The following is a 22500-nucleotide window of genomic DNA, read 5'->3' as shown; positions in this document are numbered from 1 at the left end:
AGACTAAAAACAAAATAATGAAGCAAAGCTAGCTGTGCGGCTTTTTTGAGGATCTATATTTTTCTTTTCCCAACATTTCGTCAGGCACGGCCTAACTTCTTCAGGGAGTTAAAACAATTCCCGTTACAATTTTTTTAGAACACAAATATAAGTCATAAGTGTGTACACCGTTCCCGGCCACTCAACTAATTCATGGACAACTTGGCTAGCTTTTAGTAGCCGAATACACCGCAACCATAACAAAAAAAAAGTCTAAAAGAAAGAGGTGTTGCTGTTTTTAATGATACCTTCGCTGACATCAGTTTGGTAATGAGTAATCTATTTTTTTGGTTGCGACTGGAATGGACACGCATCAGTGGGGTAGGACATTTTATGACAAGTATTTAACGTTGAATTAGACTGGCGAGATGCAGATGCCACATGAATATTAAATGTCTCCCTCGACGGTCATTACCAACTAACTCTTCTAGAACAACGGCTCGAGCTCAGAGCAGATGAGTTTAAAAAAGTAAGATATCGATAATTCGTTGATTCAATTTTTTTGCGACGGTCGTATAAAAATTCCCTAGTCATTACCAATTTAGTGACAGAGAGCAAACAATAAACGCTGTAAGATGGAAATTCTCTTCAGTGTTGGTTCATCTCATTCAGTCTATTCTTGTATATTCTAGTATACGGGTTTTAATTACATAGCAAGTCGGATTTGTAATGAAATTCGTCTTTACAACATTGGAGTTCGTATCAGTTGGGAGCACATCAATCTTAAGTCATTCTGAAAAACGTGGACAAAATTACAATTCTCTTTTATTATAAAGAGTTTTCTTGGGCTTCTCATATTGCTATCGCGAAACGTTTATTGCTTTATTGTGGTGTTTTAATTTGGTCGACTTTTCAGAGCTTATTAAGCTTATTTTGATTGAACTGATTTTGAGGAAACAGAAATGAACTCGTTGTGAAACTAGCTGAAACACCTGCTGGTTTCTAAGGGTAGGCAAATCAATCAGTGTTTATCAACAATCTATTGTGCCATTGGTCAGACGATAATTCTCAACCTCCTTCTATCCAAATCTTTCGTTGTCTACCGAGCGCCAACAGCAGGAACAGTTTGTCATCTTTCCCGGGGAACACTTGAATTGTATTTTCCCCCTGGCATGCAAACCAGCGTGGAGTTTTTCGGTCTTAGCACCCGCAGCGCCAAACTAAAGTTTGTTGGCGCGTAATTACTCTCGATACTTCTGCAAAGGGTTTCTTCCTCTTCAGTTATATCCCGGGAATCATTGCAGAATAGTCAGCAATGGGTTTACCAGGCGTTGTCTTTGTGATTTGCTTAAGTCTCGCATCAATAGCCGAAGCGACTGAAACACGACTTCACGGGCAAGACTTCATCACATATGACCTGAAAAGATTTGCAAACAACCCTCAAGAAACTGTGATAAAACTGAGATTCCAAACCATTCATCCAAACGGTCTTATTTTGTACTCAAAAGGCAAGACTGATTTCTTGCTTCTCGATATTTACAAGGGAAGAGTTCGGTAAGTCTTTTTTTTTTAGTTTTACGAAAAGAGTTCTGTGAGTCTCAGATAGCAAACAAAGACTCGATATTTTGCTACGCCGATTTAAGCTTTATTTTTAAGTTTCATTATTCCTTTCATTCCTGCATATTTACACCTTTATACCTCTCCACTAATGATATACCTTAAAAAGTCACGCAGAACTGGACATTTCCAAGCGATCTTTGCCAGGTTGTCATCTCAAATTTACTTTGCAAGACTCAGCAGAACTCAACAAGAAGCATATTTTTTGTAATCTAAGAGTGAATGAGGGTAACGCTCTGTAGGTAATTCCCCACTAGCTATGACTCGAAGATTCAACTTACATTTACCCGCTGACAAAGCCAGTTCAGTTTCTGAACAAGCAAGAAAGCGCGAAGGACTTCTTAATGAAACAACATGGCGAATGTTGGTTACAATTGGAAAAATAGGATACCGAATTTTCGCAAAAAATTGTGCGAGAAATCTGACTGAAATCGGGAGATAGGCGTTTTACGGCAAAGTTTATTGAAAAGCTTATTTGAAAATTTTCACATTTCGGTTTCTTGTTGATTTGATAAGATTTTTGTCGGTTTCTTGATCAAAATATGTGGCCCGCTTTTGACTTTCTTGGTCAAGTACTCATTCGATTGATTGCAAATATTTTGCGTTAAGTACCAGCTATGGAGAGGTATTATAATAAAATTAGTGGGAATTTTGTTGAAATTAAAAATAATCATTCTCTCTCCGACTCAGTGGTCAATAAGAAAGTATTACGTTAACCAGTAGACAAGATTGTGGGGCTCTGCACGTTTGCAGGGATAGCGCCGCGGTACATAAATTGTTCGGAAAGCTCCGCACCAAGGAATATACCTTTTCTGAGACAGATTTCGATGCAAATACCCAGTTTAGATACTTAAATATAAATTGAATTTAGATCTGAAATAACGTGCGTTTTCATTTAAAGAACAGATCTGAAGCAGTTCATGACTGGCCAATTCTTTATGTATCAGTTATTGACGTTTTCGATCCCTCTAATGCTTATTATATTCATTTTTAACTCAGCCAGCGAGCAATGATCGTGACTTCAAGTCGAAATAAAATATAGCAGTAAGAGATAAAAAAATCAAACAAAAATCCTGTCAGACTTAACGTAAGAAAATTCAAGTTCACATGAAAAAACATTTTATTCTATCATGTAGAAACAATTGAGACACTCCTTGGAAAAAAAAAACTTCACTTACTAACAGTTTTGAATAACGACTCGGCCTAGCGTACTCTAGCTCTCCCAATTTCCGGCGACTAGTTCTCGTAAAATGCATTGGCACTTCCTTATAGAGAATATATGTGGAACCCTGAAGAGTTGGAATTTTAGTTTTACAAGATAACTTGGGACCAGAGAAAGTGTTCACTCAAAAAACCACATTTCTTATCACTCTTTTCACTTTGTGGCTAACATAAAAAACAGTCAAAGTGGTTTTTTTGTCTGATCGATCTTGGACTGGTCTAAAAGAAGGGACGTGATATCTTTTGATGAATCTCGTGTTGGTGAAAGTCTTTACTGAATTTGCACATTGTAAATAACGCTCTTTGACAACTAATTATCCGATGAACAGTTTAATATGGAGTTTGGTAATGTATTATTCTCTTTTACAATAAAAAATATGAACTTTTTTTTTTTAAAGAGATGTATGCACTAAACTTGTTCCTTTAATTAAAGCCGAATTTAGCGGCAAGGAATTTACGAAAACCAAATTCGCTTGGAAGAACACTTCCTAATTGCCTGGAATTGATTAAAAATAGGTCAACGTTGCAGAATCTTACTCCAAGAAGTCAACATATTGAAATTGTTGACCCAGAGATGCGCCTAAAATTTAGCGAGTTTAAGAAATTTTCCATTACTGACTCTTATTCTAGTGTCGATAAATCCATTTAAAGGTAAAAGGATAAAAATAGCCGTTTTTCTTTTTTACCTCTCATAAACCGCAAAATGTGATTTTTAAAAAGACCGAAAATAAATCAACGTTCGTCACAGAGAAATTGAACGATATAATCATTATTTTCATCCTGTCCGCCCCCTTTCCTGACACTGCACATAAAGTGCAATTATTTTCCTCTTCGTAGTCTTTACCTCTGTTTTTAATATAATTGTCTTTAACACGCAATTTATGAAACTTCCATTCTGTTGGTACAAAATTTTATAGAATATCAAGGAAACACTGAGTTAAATTCTCCAAACTTTATTTAATTCAAATCTGAGGAGTCGCTATTATGGAGTAAATAAAACTTTAATCAGTCATTTTAAAATTCTCGAGGTAATTAGAAAATAACAAAGTGTAATAACTTAGAAGGAGTAATGACTTTAAGTCAGGAAGGCGAAGTCATCAACTCAGTTTTGAAATGGCTGTTCAGGAGCATATTTAACAATTAGACCATTCGCCGGCAAGGGCTACGGGCCAATTGCCCATGAGGCGAAGCCGAATGGGCTATTGACCCGTGGCCCTTGAGAGCGAAGGGTCTAATTGTTTTAATATCACCCAACTAGTCGGACAGAAAAGGCAATAATAAAGTTAGCAAATGCAGAAAAGATGTACCGCATAGACCTGAGAATTGATCTCCTACAGCATTCCAAGTTTTTGGCTTATTTCATTGGACGGTTTCCACCAGGAGCCCATCACCTGGAGCGTGCAACTTACCTATTTTCGTGCAACGGCGTTTTCACAAGTAAGGTTATTTTTAGATTGAATTTCCCGCTAATGAGACTCCCACAGGAGCCCGATGACCAATCACAAGAAATTAGGCTGACGTCATAGGGTCACTGAACCGGAACTGCCTTTGTTTTTTGACCTAATTCGCGGGAAGGGCTAGTCTAAAAATAAACCTACTTGTGAAAACGCCGTTTCACAGACGCTGTAAGTTGCACGCTCCAGATGGGCTCCTGTTTCCACTTAATTTTTTTGTTGCGTGACAGTGAAAACGATCTATACAGACAATTTAATCTCACTAAAGCAGGGGTGGCGTTCAAAGACATATAAACTCTGTCCCTCAAGCGATGATAATTGGATAAATATAACCTAACTTGAAAAATATTAAGCTAACCCTAACATGTACTTTACTGTTGGACACTGGAAGCAAATGCTTAGACTTAGACAAGACACTTCGTGTTGGATGTCAAAATTGGGCTTGCATCGAATTAGCATTTCTGCACAGAAGTGTTCTGCATTTTTAACGAGACAGAAAAACAGCATTTCATTATATAAACACCAATGAAATACCAATTGAGCTTTCGGGCGAAAACATGATATCTTCACACGTGAAGATAACATGTTATTTCCATCACTGTTGCTATGGTTACATATGAAAACCGCGCCTTTCGATGTCTTTCGTGAAATGGTTTTTGTTGTTTTAGTTATCAAGTCTATCTTGGAGGAGATCTCCTACGAGGCACTCTAAAAATCCTCTCCTCAAGAAAAGAATTAAATGATGGTGACTGGCATAATGTGACGTTAATTCAACAAGGTCGAAAGGCCATCCTTGAGGTGGATTCATACAGTGAGACAGAGATTTTACAGGAGGAATTCAATGATCTTGATCTCAAAGGAAATGTCTTTATTGGAGGAATGGCTCCCTCGGACTATTTAAAGGATTACTTCGTAAAAGATATGAAGAACTTCCGTGGATGTCTCAGTAATTTGAAATTTCGAGGGAAGAATCTCTTGCGAGAGGCGAGAGGTGGGCAAGAAGGGTACAAAATACAAGGGAAAGTTGCTTTTGAATGCAAGAAGGTTGACCAAAGAGCAGTGACGATTGCAAATCGAAACGCTGGATTTAGAGTGACCGTTCGAAAGCTACCCGTCGACAATAATACCTTTTCTACCAGTTTTCAATTTCGTTCGCACATTAAGGAAGGTCTTCTTTTGTCGCGCAGTGCAATAAAAGTCAAGTTGAATTTACGTCTTTCAGCTGGTTCTCTGATCTACGGTGTCTCTGCTCCAAACGGGTCAAAGACTGTGATTTCCCTGGGTTCTAATCTCCACGACGGCGAGTGGCATAGAGTGAACGCGAGTATTAGAGGACGACATGTGCGCCTGCAGCTTGATGGACAAACGAGAGGGAAGACTTTGAACAATTCGCAGGTTTTATTGCTGGACTTCGCCAACAAGTCTCGTCTGAAAATCTTTCTTGGTGGCTTTGAAGACAACAGTGGTTTCGTTGGTTGTATTTTAAATTTACAAATAGACAGTCAGAAGATAACGTCAAAGAACTTAAGGAAAAGTAAACATACAAATGCTGACGAATTGCAATACACGTGCCGTTTGCATAATCGCTGTGAACCCAACCCCTGTCAAAACCAAGGAAGGTGTTCACAAGATTGGGATGGGTATCACTGCGATTGCCAATACACACAGTTTGAGGGAGACCGATGTGAAAGTTCAGTGTACAAACCTACATGTAAGTATTACCGATCCATGGGTTTGGAAAGCAGTGAATATTGTTTGTTGGATTCAGAAGGAGAGGGAACACCTTACACGGCTTTGTGCAACATGACGCAGAATTCTGCAAAGAATTCTGCAGAGATTTACACTACTATAAGGCACAATAAAATGACAAAAACTCGAGTTAGAGATTCAAGAATTCTGGGTTCGATGTACAAGCATTATATACATTACTCGATTAGCATGAAACAAATTACAGAGCTGATTAGAAAAAGCAAAAACTGTAGTCAGTATATTAGATTTAATTGCTTCAAATCCAAGCTTCTCAACTCTCCCTACGGTCCGTCGCACGCGTTTTGGCTGTCACGTGACGGGGAAAGGCAGGATTATTGGGGCGGGGCCGAGCCCGGAAGTAAAAAATGCGCATGTGGGATGCAGCCATCATATTGTAAACACACCCACAAGTATTGTAACTGTGACATTAAGGATCGACAGTGGAGAGTAGACGAAGGGTATTTGAGGGATAAACGCACATTGCCTGTGACTGGATTGGAATTTAACACAAAAAGCGAGGGTTCGTATTTCACTCTCGGGCCTCTGGAGTGTTGGGGAAACTCAGACCAAAGAGAGGTTCCCACGATTAAACCTACGTTGAATGAACGAACGATAAACCCTCGGTTAGTGAAGGCTTGTCCGAATGTCGTTAAGCGCCATCCGTCAACAACCTCCATTACAAGCACGACACAAAGATCTATGATACCATCCACTCCACTTTCTTTAGCCTGCCCTGCAGAAAACGGCTTATACAGCAAAGATTGCAATAATGCGTCTACGACAACGCCAAATGTTACCACTACATCATTTCCAAGTGGTATTAAGGAAACACAAAAGAATACAACCCCAAAACGAGAGAAATTCGTAAGAAATGAAGAAGACAAGAGTCAATTGTCTGTAATAGCTGTTGTAATGATATCTGCAGCTTTGGTGGTGCTAGTACTGTTGTCGATGAAGCTTTTGCTTCCACGAGTTATAACATGCGTTCGAACACATAGCAAGCGTGGAGAGTACATTGTTCCCTCGGCAGGAACGGCTGGGTACCCCGCGCGGCTATTGCCACTTGTAAGCAGGCGCTCTTCGTTCCGGGGGAAACAATTACAACAATATGGTGGAAACGAAAGATATGCGGATGGAAATGCTAGTGGCGGAATCAAATCTTATTGGGTATGATAAGCCGAGTTCTTGTCTTCTTTCCCCATCAAAGATGCAGTCAAAGCCCAGGTCGTGAATGCAATCCGCGTGGAATTTACTTTAAAAGTGGAAAAAAAAAAACCAACTTGATGTCAATATCTGTGCAATACATTCTCAGTAATTTTCTAGATTTCTTTGTGTTACGTTCGAAAAAATACCAGTAGAAGGGAGCTTATGAAAATGAGTGTTGTAAAAATCCTTCTAGTTTTATTACAGGGCTGCTGGCTAGCGTGACCATTTTAAAAGTAAAACAGTTGTTCATTGTAAAAGATTTTGGGTCACAGGGTCTCTGCTCGTACGTAGTGTATAACTTTGCATGTGCGGGATGAAATACCAGTTACGCTGGCGAAACCGATCGTTATGTTTCTACTCGTGGACGTGGGGCACCTTGTTTCGGAGAAGGCCTCTCATCTGTACAAACATCTCGCGTCATCAAAAGCTTGTCGAGACTCTTGTTCCACTTAATGTTTCACAATGTTAGACTCGACCAACTGGTGTTTTAAAATTAAAATAAAAGAAGCTTTATTTATCAAATGGAACAAACCTACCCTTAACGAAAAGCTTTCAGCTCAGTCTCGTTGGTTGTTCAGTTTTAAATTACAACGATCCTTTTTTTCAGTTTGTCTTTTTTAAGGGCTTTGTGGCGACGATAAGTTCTAAGTATCTCAGCTACCCATTTAATTTGTTGTTAGTATGCCAATAATGTACTTATTTAACTATTATATTTTTCTGATAAATAGGTTTAAATTCAAGGGTCAACTCATTCACACATCGCATCAGTATGTCTATACATGTCTTGTAAAAAGAATTAAAACGTTGCTTTATTTCTTCAAACTACACTTTTATTCTTAGTATGAACAGGAACAAGTACAAATTTATACATAACTTGATGAGTCATACGCGCAAAGTATTTTTCCGAGCTCCGGAGGGGCGAAGATAAATACGCGCATTTGACATAACAGTGTATGCCGCTCTTAACTTTTGCTCGTTTTCTTGATCTTTTACTGGTGAAATAATGTGTAATAGTAGAATAATTACTAGAACTAACCCTCATGTCACTGTTGACTATGGTCAGGTAGGGCTTAAAGAATCTAAAAAGTAAATGTACCAAAAACAAAAACCTGTATTATATTGCTATGCTTTTATTCTGCAATGCGCACCGATGCTCATTGTTTCACGATTGGTTTGCAGTTAAGTGTTATACAACCAAAATCGAACGAAGGCGATCAAATGAGCCAATCACAGCACAATGCTGCAATGTTCAGTTGCTGGTGGACGAACAAAAGGAGCTAATGAGGTTTTCGTCCACCAAGATGGCGGCGATGGGGTAAACGTGAAACCACCAATACGAGAAACCTTGAGATATACCCTCTCGCTAATACGCTCATATAACGTTCATTCCAAGTCGCTGGTTATGGAAAGTAGGTACAATTTTTCCACGAAAAAAAAGAATATTATGAACGGTGAGGATATTCAGAGAGGAAGGCAAAGAAACTTACTTCTTAATGCACAACGCACTTGCTGGGCGGGTGCTCGTATTCTTGTCAAAGGTTGCGGTCACACTTAAGAGAAACACAGTGTAACATTAGTGTTGACACTACTCTCGTGTTTTTACGAGCGGTTTTTCAGGTCGCTTAGCGAGTAAAGTCACTGCTTACGAGCCAGAAGGCCCATCAGGCCGGCGCTTATCTCCGGTTTCAGTAGCATTAAGCGACTAGGAGTATTTATACTCCCCCCTGGATGGGATGCTAGTCCATCGCAGGGTTACCCCCAGCATCACGCCGGTACCCAATTATACACCTGGGTGGAGAGAGGCACCGTGAGAGTAAAGTGTCTTGCCCAAGAACACAACGCAATGTCCCCGGCCAGGCCCCGAACCCGGACCACTCGATCCCGAGTCGAGCGCACTAACCATGAGGCCACCGCGCCTACCCTTAGCGAAATTCCGTGAAAACAGTTCCTTTCCCAACTCTCATAAAAGTAACGCAATTCGGCAAATTTCAATAGAATTCTCATTAAATTTAAGCCACCAAACCAGGTAGCTTAAGCGAGTTGGCAAATACTTTCGGCCAACGAGGAGTTGCTCGCAGTTAATCAAATCGGAAATACAACTGCCGTGCTATTTTCATTATTGTATTGGCACGTGCTCTCTCCTCGTTTAGTTTTACCCGTGAAAACACGTACATATCATTTTTAAGTCGTTTAATTAAGACTGGAAATAAACCACTATCAGGAATGGCGAGACAACGGCTGTTAAACACTAAGACACTATTAAAGGGGTCGCTTCATGTTCTGTATCCTGTTCTGTAGCCCCAACTTTCGCGCGGCCAGTTTGCGGAAAATCATTTCGAAGCTCTTCTGTCGAACAGGAACGTTTGCTACGCAGGCTACATGTTCTGCTATAGTTGGAATTCATTCAAGCGCAACTGATTATCCAAGATGGCGATCAACAAACAGCAACAAAGAGACAGACCACGCTAAAATCAATGAAGTCTATCCCTCAATAGGCCAGTTTCGTATTCTAACGGTTGGACTGGATCTAGCATGAAAGGGAGGCTAATGCTAGATCCAGTCCAGCCGTGAGAATTCTAAAATGGTCCATTAGAGAGTTTAAGATCTACGACCCGACGGCAACGAAAACGTTATTTAAAATTGCAACTTCAGGTTAATTTATCTTTTTCGTCATTATGTTGGCTTGTCTAACTTCTAAAAACTAGTGTAACTTTCCAGGAACTGAATTAGGAAGTGCGGTGTTGAAGCTATACGACAGAAAATTCAAATAGGGAACACAAGTAAGGACGAAGATGACGGCTACAAAAACGTTGTCTAACGTTCGTTACTCTAATAATGTTGCGTTTACTCCAAGTCGCACAGCTTGGAAAGTGTGAGTACACATTCCAAGACCGTAATTGGCGAGAACGGTGTGGATGTTTAGAGAGAAAATTGAAAATTCATTGTCAGGTGCTCTCATCCTCCACAGGCGGACATTTCACGTCCTTGTCAAGACGAGAACAGCAATGAAATTTATCAAAATGTAAAACGCACGTGCAGGGCTATCAAAAATATTAGGGCCGTTTATACGAGAAAAAGTACACCGCGGCTTACTCTGGCCGCGGCGTACATAATACGAAAAAGGAACTATTTATACGAGTAAAAACTCCCAGGCCAGGATAAGCCGCTGCTTGAGAAAGCCGTGAACGTAGGTTTTGTACCATTTATACGGGGTGTTCGCGTCTTATGTAAGCCGCGACCAGAGTAAGCCGCGGCTTATTTTCTCTCGTATAAACGGCCCTATTGTTTTTGCTAATTAAACCTAACGTATTGTTATGTGTCGTTCTTGTGGCCGTAGTCGTCCTTCTTAAGGTCCCTAATAAAAGTGAAACCTAACGTCTCTATCAATATAGAAAGGATTTTACCTTTTCTCAAGGGCTCCTAAGAGCTAGTAGAGAAAAATCACGGGAAAGAGAGTGAGGCTGTATTCTTCGATTTTTCTTCTGCTTTCTTCAATCGTTCACTGCATTTAAGATTTTTAACTTTTTTTTTTTGAATTTATTAACACCCAAGCCTCCAATGGTGTTATGACGGATATATTTTACTGGTTGGTTGGAAGAACGCACTTATATTTCTTGGCAGCTCAGATCTGAGTAGTAACGCTAAAGGCTCGGCCAAACGGCTTCAAGATTCGCTTCAACATCCAACGTGTTGAACGATATTAACGACTGTGGTGGGAAGACGGTTTCAACACATCATTAACATTTGATTCAACAAAGCTTCAGGCTCGGTAGTTACTCCCAGGCTGCAGCCGCGCTTGTCAAAAACAAACTGCGATTTTGAGACTAGACTGCAATACCACATTATATTGACGGCTAGTTGGGAGAAACCGAGCCCAATACGGAATATATTTTCTCCCAACGCCGTCAATATAATGTTGTATTGCCGTCTCAAAATCGCAATTAGTTTTGTATCGCGATCCATCATTCATAAGGATAAATAAAACTGTAAACTAATCAACCCGCGCCTGATCGAAATTTCAATTCTTTCTACCTGCGAAACGTATTTGTTTGCGTACGTCAGCAACCCAATTCAGTGCAACGACGTCAACTTTAACATTAGAACCAATCATAGGCCGCAAAAGTGAGACGGCAATACCACGAAATATTGACGGCTCGCGCATAGGCAAAACTGTACTATAAGAAGATCGCGATACTATTATGGATACGGACTTGTTACTATGGATACGGACATGGATACGTTATAAAGAGACCGATTAGTGCGCACGCGCATACCCAACAATGTTGAAAGAAAGAGAAGGGGGGGGTGGGTGGGGGGCAAACGGCTTCAAATACATTCAACATTCGTTATAACAAAAAAAAAATGTTGAATGGTTGTTGAAGCAAAGTTTAAACGCTTTTAAATTCATGCAACTTTTATTCAACATGTGTCAACACAGTTGAAAAGGAGGGGGAGGGATGTTGAAGCAAACGTTAAAGCCATTTGCTCGGGACTGTGTTCACTTTGTGTTCAAACTGCCATTTTGAGTTGCGTATAGCTCTCCCTTCTGATCCGTCCTAGAAGGTTTAAAGCCTCGTGTATTTTTCTCTCCAGTCTGAATTGTTTGCTCACTCATTTTAATTAATCCCTCAAGCTCTTAGTGGAAATGATCACATCTCGCCACGATAAATAAATTCCGATCCCGCAAATTTAATTTGGAGAATACCCTTATCCCGCTTTGAGTTCAACCCGAATCCAGCTCAGTTCAGCAGAAGCCATGCATGACAGACCCTCATTGGTGTTCCAAAGGTGAGCAAATAATGAACTACCCGTTCAGCTGCACAGTGCCATTCAACTACAGTGCAATTCATGGTGCACTCTACTCAGACCAACAACGGCTTGGGCGAAATGTCAGCTTAGGTTTTTTCGGGAACCTGAAAGAAGAAAGGAAACAGATGGTAACATCTGTTTTAGCGTGCGTATAGAGTTACGAAGCAGGCGCGAAGTTAGGTGAACTGGAAAGAAAAGTTTTGGCTTACGTGTATTTACAGCTTTTCAAACTACTTCTGAGGTCAGCCAACTTTCAAAATACCCTTTTTAATTTTCGCTCGGGTTATTGCGAGGTAAACAATCTGAACTCATAGCTTAACTTCCGTTTTATCACTTAGTTGGAAATTAAAGAACATGTGATTTGATGGGTAATCCGTATTTACACCTAAGTGAATTCTCCCATACAGGCCTCACTTATGAAACATTAACTAACTACACAGTGATTTTTTGTGAGGGAAGAAAACCAGAACCCGAGGAACCCTCAAAGTGGGGCCGAGGACCTGTACAAACTCAGCCTGCCCTTACAGCAACACCTGGATATGAATTTTCTCCCTATTAAAGGGAGTAGAGTGCGGTCACCCTGCTGGACGAACCATCCAAAATAACAATTATTTGCAAGATATGTGTTTTTACTGTCACTTACCTTTCACTTTTCACAGTTTGGAGGTTGAGGCTGAGAACGACACATACTTTCTGACATGCGAGTCTCGATGAACAGAATGATACACCGTTTGACCATTGCTCAGGTTATAGGCCCCAAACTCCTCCGCCCCTCGGTTCAAACCTTCCAGCTGCTCTGCATCCGGGGATTCAGTGGGTACTGTATGACGATACACTTCAATATCCGGGATATTCGTTTTTGTTCCACAGCTCTTACACGAAATACAACAAACGTATCTGCGACCAGAACGCTTGAGAAAAACGAAAATTATCACGCAAATAAGAATAATGAACGCGAGCACAGAAGAAGATACAAGGATAATGAATCTGGCGTCGTAAACAACTTGTCCTTTCACATGCGTAATGTAAGAAACACTGCCATTTGTTATTACCATCACCTTTGGTGACTTGGGTTCGGCTGTTGTCACGGGAGGCAGCGTGACAGTCTTATCTTCTGTTGTGATACTCGAGTGTACTGTCACGCCACTCTTATCTTTGGTGATAGAAGAATGCACTGTCACACCCTCGCTTTTGGTTTCGTGACTCAACACAGACGTCACCAGGGTTGAGTTTTCATTGGTTGCAATAGTAGTTGTCATGGTCACTTGATGCTTGGAGGGGTCCTTTTCTCTTGGTCTACCTGGGGAAGTAATGGAAGTCTTCCTTTTTGTTCCATGGGTGGTGGACAATAAGCTGCTGATCCCGGTTGGCACGTCGATTGTAGGGGGTGGATTGACCAGTCTACACGCAGACGAGATGAAATTTGCATTGGGCACTTCACTAGTTTTTTGACCAGAAGAGCCAAGACATTCTAACGGCCCAAGAGTGAAAAAGGAGTGTACAGCATCCGAGGTGAACTGCAGCATCGTTACTGGCAATGCCGATTTATCAGTCAAGTAACCTTTGAAACAAAACATTACATATTATATTTGAAAATATAAAACTTGTCACGCCATATATAAAACTTGTTTCAAAACATAAAAACTTGTCACTCCATATACTCTTGGGTTGCACGTCACGCAAGTGAAAACATAAATCGCTTACCATTTAAGAAATTGAGACAAGAAATGGAAATGTTATGGAAGGGGAATAAATAAACAACGGGTCCAAGTCTCAGGGGATGTGCGATATTCCGTACTTGAGTTATTCGGCGAAATTTATTACTCAAATTTGTAGAGTTGGAGGCGCCATGTTGGTGTACTGCTAAAGTACACCAACATGGTGGCCGGAAACCTGTGGAAACATCTGGAATTTAGTTTGGCAGTCTTTAACACTTTCTGCTGTATAATGAACTAGCAAAAATTCGTATAGACACGTCTCCTACTATAATGGCTGTTAAGACCACAAAAACACGAGGGCAATCGATGTTTTTATGCAACTGGCATGTTTTTGGAAAGCCGCCAACACTATGACGAGACGCAAGTGGGTCTGAACTGGAAGTACCCGATTTCTGAATCCAATTAAGTTGTGGTTTACTCAGTAATGACTCTTCTGTCAACAAAGAGGGGTAATAGGATTAACATGTCAGTTATCTAGTTTAGCCTTGACGAATAACATGCGTTTCTGTCATTTGAGAATAAGCCATTTTGTTCGTTTCAATCACATGAGCACGGCACGGCCACGTTGATCATTGTGATTTTCTTGCGCGGGCTAAGACATCGCGGAAGGTTATTCACGATTTTCTCGGGTACGTACAGAGCCCGTAGTTCTTAGATCCAAGGAAAAAAGTGGTATGTGTTAAGCAACATAGGTTATGGACACCGTCTGAGCTGCTGGTGCGCTTTCCAGAGGAATTTGCTCGGTAGAGGAGGAGGCAAGCGTGGTCCAGTGGTTAGGGCGTTGGGTTTGCATGCGGCTGGTCCGGGTTCAAATCCCGTTCTAACCTCTGGTTAGGATTTGTTTCCGGTTGTCCCGGATTCAACTCTACTACGCTTTGTAAATAGCCAACTGGTTGCCTCCTGCCAGTTGGGGTTCTTAATAATCTTTCTGTTAACTTTGAATTGTTTCTTTCACATTGTTAAAAGTGGGGTGCCTGTAAACTAGCTTGATAGCTAAGTGCACTTCCACTATAAACAAAGCATTTACATTTTACATTTAGTAGATGGAGCTCCGTTTGAAGGAAAAGCTTCTACAGCAGATAAAATCGTCACTTCATCGTTTGGATTAATCGTTGTATTCCTTCGTCATACACCGGATTCACCACTGTATCAAGATGAGCTATTTGAACGGCTAAGAGAATTTTTAAACAGCCTTGACCTTAGCCTTTGCAGAAATCAAGTTATCGGTGCTGGCTGGCTGACTCCACCGAATTGCCGTTTGAAAATGCCATTGTCATCTCACATCAAATGGACAATGATACTGGCTGCGTCTTACTAACCCCGCCAGACAGCTGTTCAAGTAAGGTAAGTTGCAATCGAGCCATTTGTGGTCACGTAAAACTGGGGCAAAATAAAAGGAAAATTCGAAAAGAAGTGTCTGATGTTTATTTTTCGCTTAAAATGTTTGTTCGCGATAGATTTTCATGATCCAGAAGTTTATCTCACATTAGGAGCCTTGTAAACGTTCTTTTCAAGTCTTGCGAACATTGTTATTTTGATGAAAGCAACAGACTTTCGTATTTTATTTCCTAAGCTTATTGTTAAGTGACGATTCGATACCTACTCAATGTTCTACATCTCCGAACATGAAGGATTGCCAAAGTAAAGATATCAACACCCCTGGAAAAAACATAGTTAAGACTTGCTTATTGCCTTTTTTTTCTAGATCAACTGGAATTTGTGATGATGTGGAGTTTTTACTCGAAGAAGAACTGACTGAGCAGTATCCAGCTTTATGAATTGCACATGGTTTATGCGAAATACTACTTCTGGGTTATATTGGGCTTTTGCCGTATAAATTGACTCTCTTAAAGATGTAAATAATGCATTAAGAAGTTATGGCCCTAAATCCTTCAAGGATGATAGGCTCACAGAAATGAAGAACAAACAGAAATTGGAAACACAATGTCGATGTCATGTGTGCGAAAGTAAAATTGAAGCTTTCTTTCTAAATACTTATTGCTATGTGGCTCTCCAGAATGTAATTATTCATAGATGTGTGGCTTTCCATGATTTAATTCATTATCAATGACGTTTTGGAACACATTACGTGTAGCTTGAGCCTAAGGCTTGTGACTTTCTTTCGACAATAATATAAACGTCTGTCAAATTTCCATCATTTGAGGCTTTAGTATATCTAGTAGGAAGTAAATACATGTAGAATGTAGTCTGTCAATATTTTACTACAAAGGTATCAATATTATTATTGCGTTAAGGTCACACAAAACGTGGCATTCTAGCCAATCTTGATGAAATTGGGAAATATTCTCTTCCAATATTTTAAATCTCTTCTTCATAACTTAACTGATCAGTTTTCAGCTAGAACTGGTGATGTTAAGAGTAGGATCCATATAGACCATCGAAGTGTGTAACTGCTGCTTTTAAAAAATCGTTTCCTATTGTCAAAGCTTGGTTATACTAATGAGGTTCACAGTGGCATCCAGATGTATCGTTAAAGTGTGCAACTGTTAAGTTTTAACATTCTTGTCCGATTGTAAAAGCTTGGTTACTAATGAGGTTGATAGTGGCATCCATATGTGTTGTCGGAGTGTGCAACTATTGACTTTTAACATTCTTGTCCTATTGTAAAACCTTGGTTACTAATGAGGTTAATAGTGGCATCCAGATGTATCGTCGGAGTGTGCAACTATTGACTTTTAATATTTTTGTTCTATTGTAAAACCTTTGTTACTAATGAGGTTGATAGCGGCATCCAGATGTGTCGTCGGAGTGTGCAACTATTGACTTTTAACATTCTTGTCCTATTATAAAAGCTTGGTTACTAATGCGGTTGATAGTGGCATCCAGATGTGTCGTCGGAGTGTGCAACTATTGACTTTTAACATTCTTGTCTTATTGTAAAAGCTTGGTTACTAATGAGGTTGATAGTGGCATCCAGATGTGTCATCGGAGTGTGCAACTATTGACTTTTAACATTCTTGTCCTATTGTAAAAGCTTGGTTACTAATGAGGTTGATGGTGGCATCCAGATGTGTTGTCGGAGTGTGCAACTATTGACTTTTAACATTCTTGTCCTATTATAAAAGCTTGGTTACTAATGAGGTTGATAGTGGCATCCAGATGTGTCGTCGGAGTGTGCAACTATTGACTTTTAACATTCTTGTCTTATTGTAAAAGCTTGGTTACTAATGAGGTTGATAGTGGCATCCAGATGTGTCGTCGGAGTGTGCAACTATTGACTTTTAACATTCTTGTCTTATTGTAAAGGCTTGGTTACTAATGAGGTTGATAGTGGCATCCAGATGTGTCGTCGGAGTGTGCAACTATTGACTTTTAACATTCTTGTCCTATTGTAAAACCTTGGTTACTAATGAGGTTAATAGTGGCATCCAGATGTGTCGTCGGAGTGTGCAACTATTGACTTTTAACATTCTTGTCTTATTGTAAAAGCTTGGTTACTAATGAGGTTGATAGTGGCATCCAGATGTGTCATCGGAGTGTGCAACTATTGACTTTTAACATTCTTGTCCTATTGTAAAAGCTTGGTTACTAATGAGGTTGATAGTGGCATCCAGATGTGTTGTCGGAGTGTGCAACTATTGACTTTTAACATTCTTGTCCTATTATAAAAGCTTGGTTACTAATGAGGTTGATAGTGGCATCCAGATGTGTCGTCGGAGTGTGCAACTATTGACTTTTAACATTCTTGTCTTATTGTAAAAGCTTGGTTACTAATGAGGTTGATAGTGGCATCCAGATGTGTCGTCTGAGTGTGCAACTATTGACTTTTAACATTCTTGTCTTATTGTAAAGGCTTGGTTACTAATGAGGTTGATAGTGGCATCCAGATGTGTCGTCGGAGTGTGCAACTATTGACTTTTAACATTCTTGTCCTATTATAAAAGCTTGGTTACTAATGAGGTTGATAGTGGCATCCAGATGTGTCGTCGGAGTGTGCAACTATTGACTTTTAACATTCTTGTCCTATTGTAAAAGCTTGGTTACTAATGAGGTTGATAGTGGCATCCAGATGTGTCATCGGAGTGTGCAACTATTGACTTTTAACATTCTTGTCCTATTATAAAAGCTTGGTTACTAATGAGGTTGATAGTGGCATCCAGATGTATCGTCGGAGTGTGCTACTGTTGACTTTAAGCAGCCCTATCCTAATGTAACAGCTTGGTTACTAATGATGATGTCTGAAATATTGGTTAAAGTTACTAATATTCATTAAGGCGTTTTGCCCACGTGTACTGCATCAAATCGAGAATAGCTTTTGGTAGCACTAATTTCTGCAATTTACGACATTTCTATAAGTAAATCATGTTAATCTGAGTAAAAACTAGGTGTGGTTTTAGGCAGTGATAAAATACAAACACACCTGCTCGGATATGTTTTTCTAGGAAGAATATACTGAGTACATATTAGAGGATGATGATTATTTTCTCCTGATTATTACTTTCTTATTTCTTTTATAGTGGCAATTTTAATTATTCTTGACTGAGTTAAGGAAATGAAGAATCAAACTGGGTTAAAATGATTTTAACCCAAATTTCATTTTGAACTATGACAATGATGAGTTTAATCGAATGCAAGCTGATGTGCAATTTGCAGACAAGCAATACAATTTTTGTCAATGAAAACGAAATGGGGTGTCCCAAAAAAGAATACCCGAATACCCCGAAAACTCGAAAAAGTAACCCAAAACCCTCAATTTGGCTAACCCTAGGCCTAAAGTTGGTTTTTTGAGTCTCCTGAAGCGAAGTTCGAGTCCTTCATTCCCTACAACTTGTTTCAAAGTGAAAGCTAGGCGATCCGCCATATTTAGCTGAGTAACCACTCTCCACATGTGGCCGGGCACCTTCATTTCCCGCGAATGTACACTGTTACACTCCAGGTCTAAAAACCAACTTTAGGCCTAGGGTTGAAGGTTTTGAGTTACTTTTTTCGAGTTTTCGGGGTCTTAGGTTCTTCGTTTTCGAGGCACCCAACGAAATGCCCTTTTTATAATGTACTTTTTGAAGCAGTGTTACGAAATAGCAGGAAATTAAAAAAAGACAACAAATACCAGTAATCTCGCTATCTGATTGACTAATTAAGAGTCTTGACAACGCTGTTCGCGTCATTTTGGGAAATAAACCAATCATATTGCTAGCAAGTTTTTGACAACGCTTCGCTCTTTCTTTTTCTGATCTTGGGCACGCTCTGAAATAAACATTTACTTTGACGTTGAATGAATAAACTCGAATCCAAACTCGAACATGCCTTCCTCCCTGAATATTGTGGTAAAAAAGAAATAGAATGTAGTTCAGAGGTTTCTGTACTCTTATAGACAACGATACTCGTCATCACAGGTCAACATTGTGACCACTGTGATTAATATCGTTGTCGATAGGAGTAGAGACAACGCTGAACCACAACATTCGATTTATTATGTTACCGAGCAAAATTAAAGACGAAGACGTGTTTAAGCTGCATATAATTTGGCTAGTGTTTAAATTAATTTATGCATTGGTGTAGCTCCTTGAGTTTACATCTAAAAAGCGAGATCATTTTGCGTATTGTACTTCCTAATGTCATTTAGGTTCTGCAAGTTTTTAATACGTGGCATTTCATGACCCATCAAGTAATTAAAAATGAAAGCGTGGTTTAGCGGCGTCGAAATAAATATTTGACGGGAAAGGCAATGATTGTATGCACCGGCGTATAAAAACTACAAAGGTAGCGAAGAGCATTAATAAAATGTTGCTTCTCGATTTGTTTTTAAATTATCTCCTTGTCAAGTCGCGATCCACAGTTGAGAATTTCACTCAAGTCAAATCAGGACGTTCGTCTGCTGGCATGCTTGTTGAGAGTGTTTTAGAGTGAAATTGTCTTAGATTTCTTTTGGAAGAATCAAGAGAGAGACCCTTCAAAGTTCCCCTCAGTCTGGCACCCGAGTTAAACAAAGGCGAAAGGCAAAGAACAAAAAGTGACATTTTTCCCTTGGGATACACGCTTACGCTTGTATGTGTAAGTGTATTAGTAATCGCATAATTTTTATTATCTCGCAGCTTTTCTCGACAGTCAACCCTTTGTCGTTGCTATGTAAATTCCTTTCTTTGGACAAAATATAAAACCCGAAAACCAACAACCAGATGAGTCTCTAATTTAAAGATCCTGAGTCACGTCCGAACGTTGGTACGAACGACATTTTCAACTAACATGTAATAGCTCTGTTGTCTTCCATCGTTAAAGTTCTAATTTTCATGTGTCTGCTGAGTGAAATAAACGTCAACCAATTTCGTTAACAAGACATTTGCTGACAGCTTGAAGGCAGACTTTAACGCCTTGGGCTTTCAAAGTGTTACATTCACCACTGTACCGAATTTCAAGTATGAAAGGAATGCGGGGATAAAAACCCCGCATTCCATCAGGATACTTCCAGATAGACCCCGCTGCGTCTCGTCATAGTCACGCACTTTGAAAAACTCTGAAATTCAAAGATATATTTTTAAAATCTCTTGTGGCTGATCAAGATAAAAACTCAAAAGGCTCTTTATTCTATTTTCTGTGAAGTCACGTGCCTGTTGCAATAAAACTTGTCACGCCATATATGGAATATAACTTGTCACGCAATACGCCTATTGGAACCCAGTGCAGCGCCAAAGGGCGAGAACGAGGCGATGACCTTGAGTTTACAGGACCATAAACTCTATAAAGTTGCTTGAAACGCTTCGACAAATAACGCAGAAACGCTGTAACGCACAGACCTATGAATTGGTGAGGTGATTTATGAATTTGTCTCCTACAACATTCCACGTTTTTGGCTTATTTCATTGAACGTTTTCGAGTTTATTTTTTTGTTGCGTGACAGTGAAAAGGATCAATAGTTAAGCCCGACAAATTCATCTCTCTTATATTTCAAACTTCAGAGTTGGTTTGACGCGGTCTGAAAAGAGCTTGAAGTATGGTGGATTGCAAAGGAGATATCAGTGGTTATCCACGGCAGGTGTGTTTTGCAGGTTGCAGGTTGAAATTTAATTATAACTGGAAAACCACTGGCACTTAAAAGAAAGGTAAAGTGATAGACTTACCATAACTGTTACATAAAGAGCTAACCTTAGGCCTATTGGTCAGCGGCGCCTCTTGGGCTGCCACGAGTTTTGTGAGCTCCGACTTTTTACCTTCGGGTGGAAAGTTTGCTTATCATGTGGCCTCCAAATGTATTCTACGTACCTGTTGTACTGGTTCTTAACCTCCTTCTCAGATTTTCTGATTGTTGGAGCGTTCTTGGACGTCAGTTTCACCCGATATTCTCGAACCTGTCATCAAGTCCGAGCCGCCATCTTGGATCTGTAACCGAAGCTGCCTCAAGACCGTCTACAATAGCAAGGCGACAATATAGTAGCTCTGAGCTTAAATCCATCAGAGCTTCTCAGCCCAAGTCCCGTCTACCTGTGGAACTTTTGACAACATTAGGAGATCTTGGAATAAGAAAACGCTGTTGATCGAAGAGAGCCGGCCGAGCAAAGATACGTGGGTTCCCTGTGGGTGATACCACAGGCACTACCCCTACAGTTCTCCAGAGCTCGTCACGCTCTTAGTCAAGTTTCCCCTCCATGCTCCCAAGCAACGTGAGATCCCTGCCTTCAAAGATAACCGAACTGCAGACCGTTGGCAAGGCAGTCAAGGCAGGAATTGTTTGCGTTACAGAAACTTGGCTAAATGACCTGACTCCTGACTCTTCGGTGGAAATCCCGCAGTTCCTCAGCTTCAGAAATGATAGATCTGGAAGACCGGGCGGTGGTGTGTGTGCTTATGTCGACTCAACTTTCGAGCACGAAGATCAAGACATTGAGTCACTATGGATTAATATAAGACTATTCAAGCTGCCTCGTTGTGTGTCAGCCATTTTGTTAGGAGTTATTTACCACTCAACATCTTGTGCTGAGGATGACAATGTGGCTCTTATTGACCACATACAAGAGGTGTCTGAAGCATTCCTCCTAAAACATCCTGATGGCTTACTTGTTATCAATGGCGATTTCAATCCTACTACAACAGGCATATCTGAACGATCAATCAAGCTCAGAACTGGGCTCAGTCAAATTACGAAGGTTTTGACAAGGGATACTGGAACTTTAGATTGGTGCCTCATCAACAAACCCAAGCTTTTCCGCGACCCGGAGCAGTTACCAAAGATTGGTAGGAGCGATCATTACACTGTTCTTATCAAGCCGTGTGAGTCTCTCCCCGGCCACAACTACTCAAAGAAAGATTTTTGGTCTCGTGACATGCGTAGTAGTAGCCTTCACGCTTTCGGAAGATGAATCACCAATTTCGACTGGAGCCCAGCGCTTGACCTGTCCAGAGTGTCTGAAAAATTCGATCTTTTCAGTCAAACCCTGTTAAACGCCATTAATTCGTACCTTCTCCTGCGGCGGGTCAAGGTGTGCTCGTCCGACAAGCCCTGGGTCTCAAATAACCTTAGACTGCTTATTACGCAGAGGCGAAAAGCGCTGAAATCCCTTGGCAAGGATTCCGCCCTGTACAAGAACTGCGTAACAAGACCCAAGTGGAATGTCGCACTTGCAAAAGAACGTACTACGAGAACAAGGTGTCTAACCTAAAGGACAGTAATTCCACCAGATGGTGGCGTGAGATTATAGACCTGGGTGGGCTGCGTGGCAACAGCTCTGACTGGTTGCAGCAGATGCTTGGGAATGAGTTCCCTTCCACTGACTGCCTGTTTGAAAAGTTCAACA

At 40.3% G+C, this 22500-nt stretch overlaps 2 protein-coding genes across 2 annotated transcripts in view; one reads left to right on the top strand and one right to left on the bottom strand.

Annotated features, from left to right (window-relative positions):
- The first annotated feature begins 1152 nt into the window (after nucleotides 1-1152).
- On the top strand, nucleotides 1153-8099 carry LOC137974867 (contactin-associated protein-like 2). Its single transcript, XM_068821863.1, has 2 exons — nucleotides 1153-1533; nucleotides 4940-8099. The coding sequence occupies exons 1-2, from the start codon at nucleotides 1295-1297 to the stop codon at nucleotides 7191-7193; spliced, it is 2493 nt and encodes an 830-aa protein (XP_068677964.1). The 5' UTR covers nucleotides 1153-1294; the 3' UTR covers nucleotides 7194-8099.
- Nucleotides 8100-11728: 3629 nt separating this feature from the next.
- LOC137974856 (contactin-associated protein-like 2) overlaps nucleotides 11729-22500 on the bottom strand; it is a 23544-nt gene continuing 12772 nt past the window's right edge. The window contains exons 3-4 of the mRNA XM_068821853.1: nucleotides 12679-13596; nucleotides 11729-12139 (exon numbers count right to left, since the gene is read on the bottom strand). Coding sequence (XP_068677954.1) covers nucleotides 12689-13596 — 908 coding nt within the window. The 3' untranslated portion in view covers nucleotides 11729-12139; nucleotides 12679-12688. The remainder of the gene's footprint in view (nucleotides 12140-12678; nucleotides 13597-22500) is intronic.

Source organism: Montipora foliosa, chromosome 1, assembly GCF_036669935.1.
Source record: "Montipora foliosa isolate CH-2021 chromosome 1, ASM3666993v2, whole genome shotgun sequence".
NCBI classification, from domain to species: Eukaryota; Metazoa; Cnidaria; class Anthozoa; order Scleractinia; family Acroporidae; genus Montipora; species Montipora foliosa.
The sequence above is the reverse complement of the archived record's forward strand: the minus strand, read 5'-3'. Positions and strand labels throughout refer to the sequence as shown.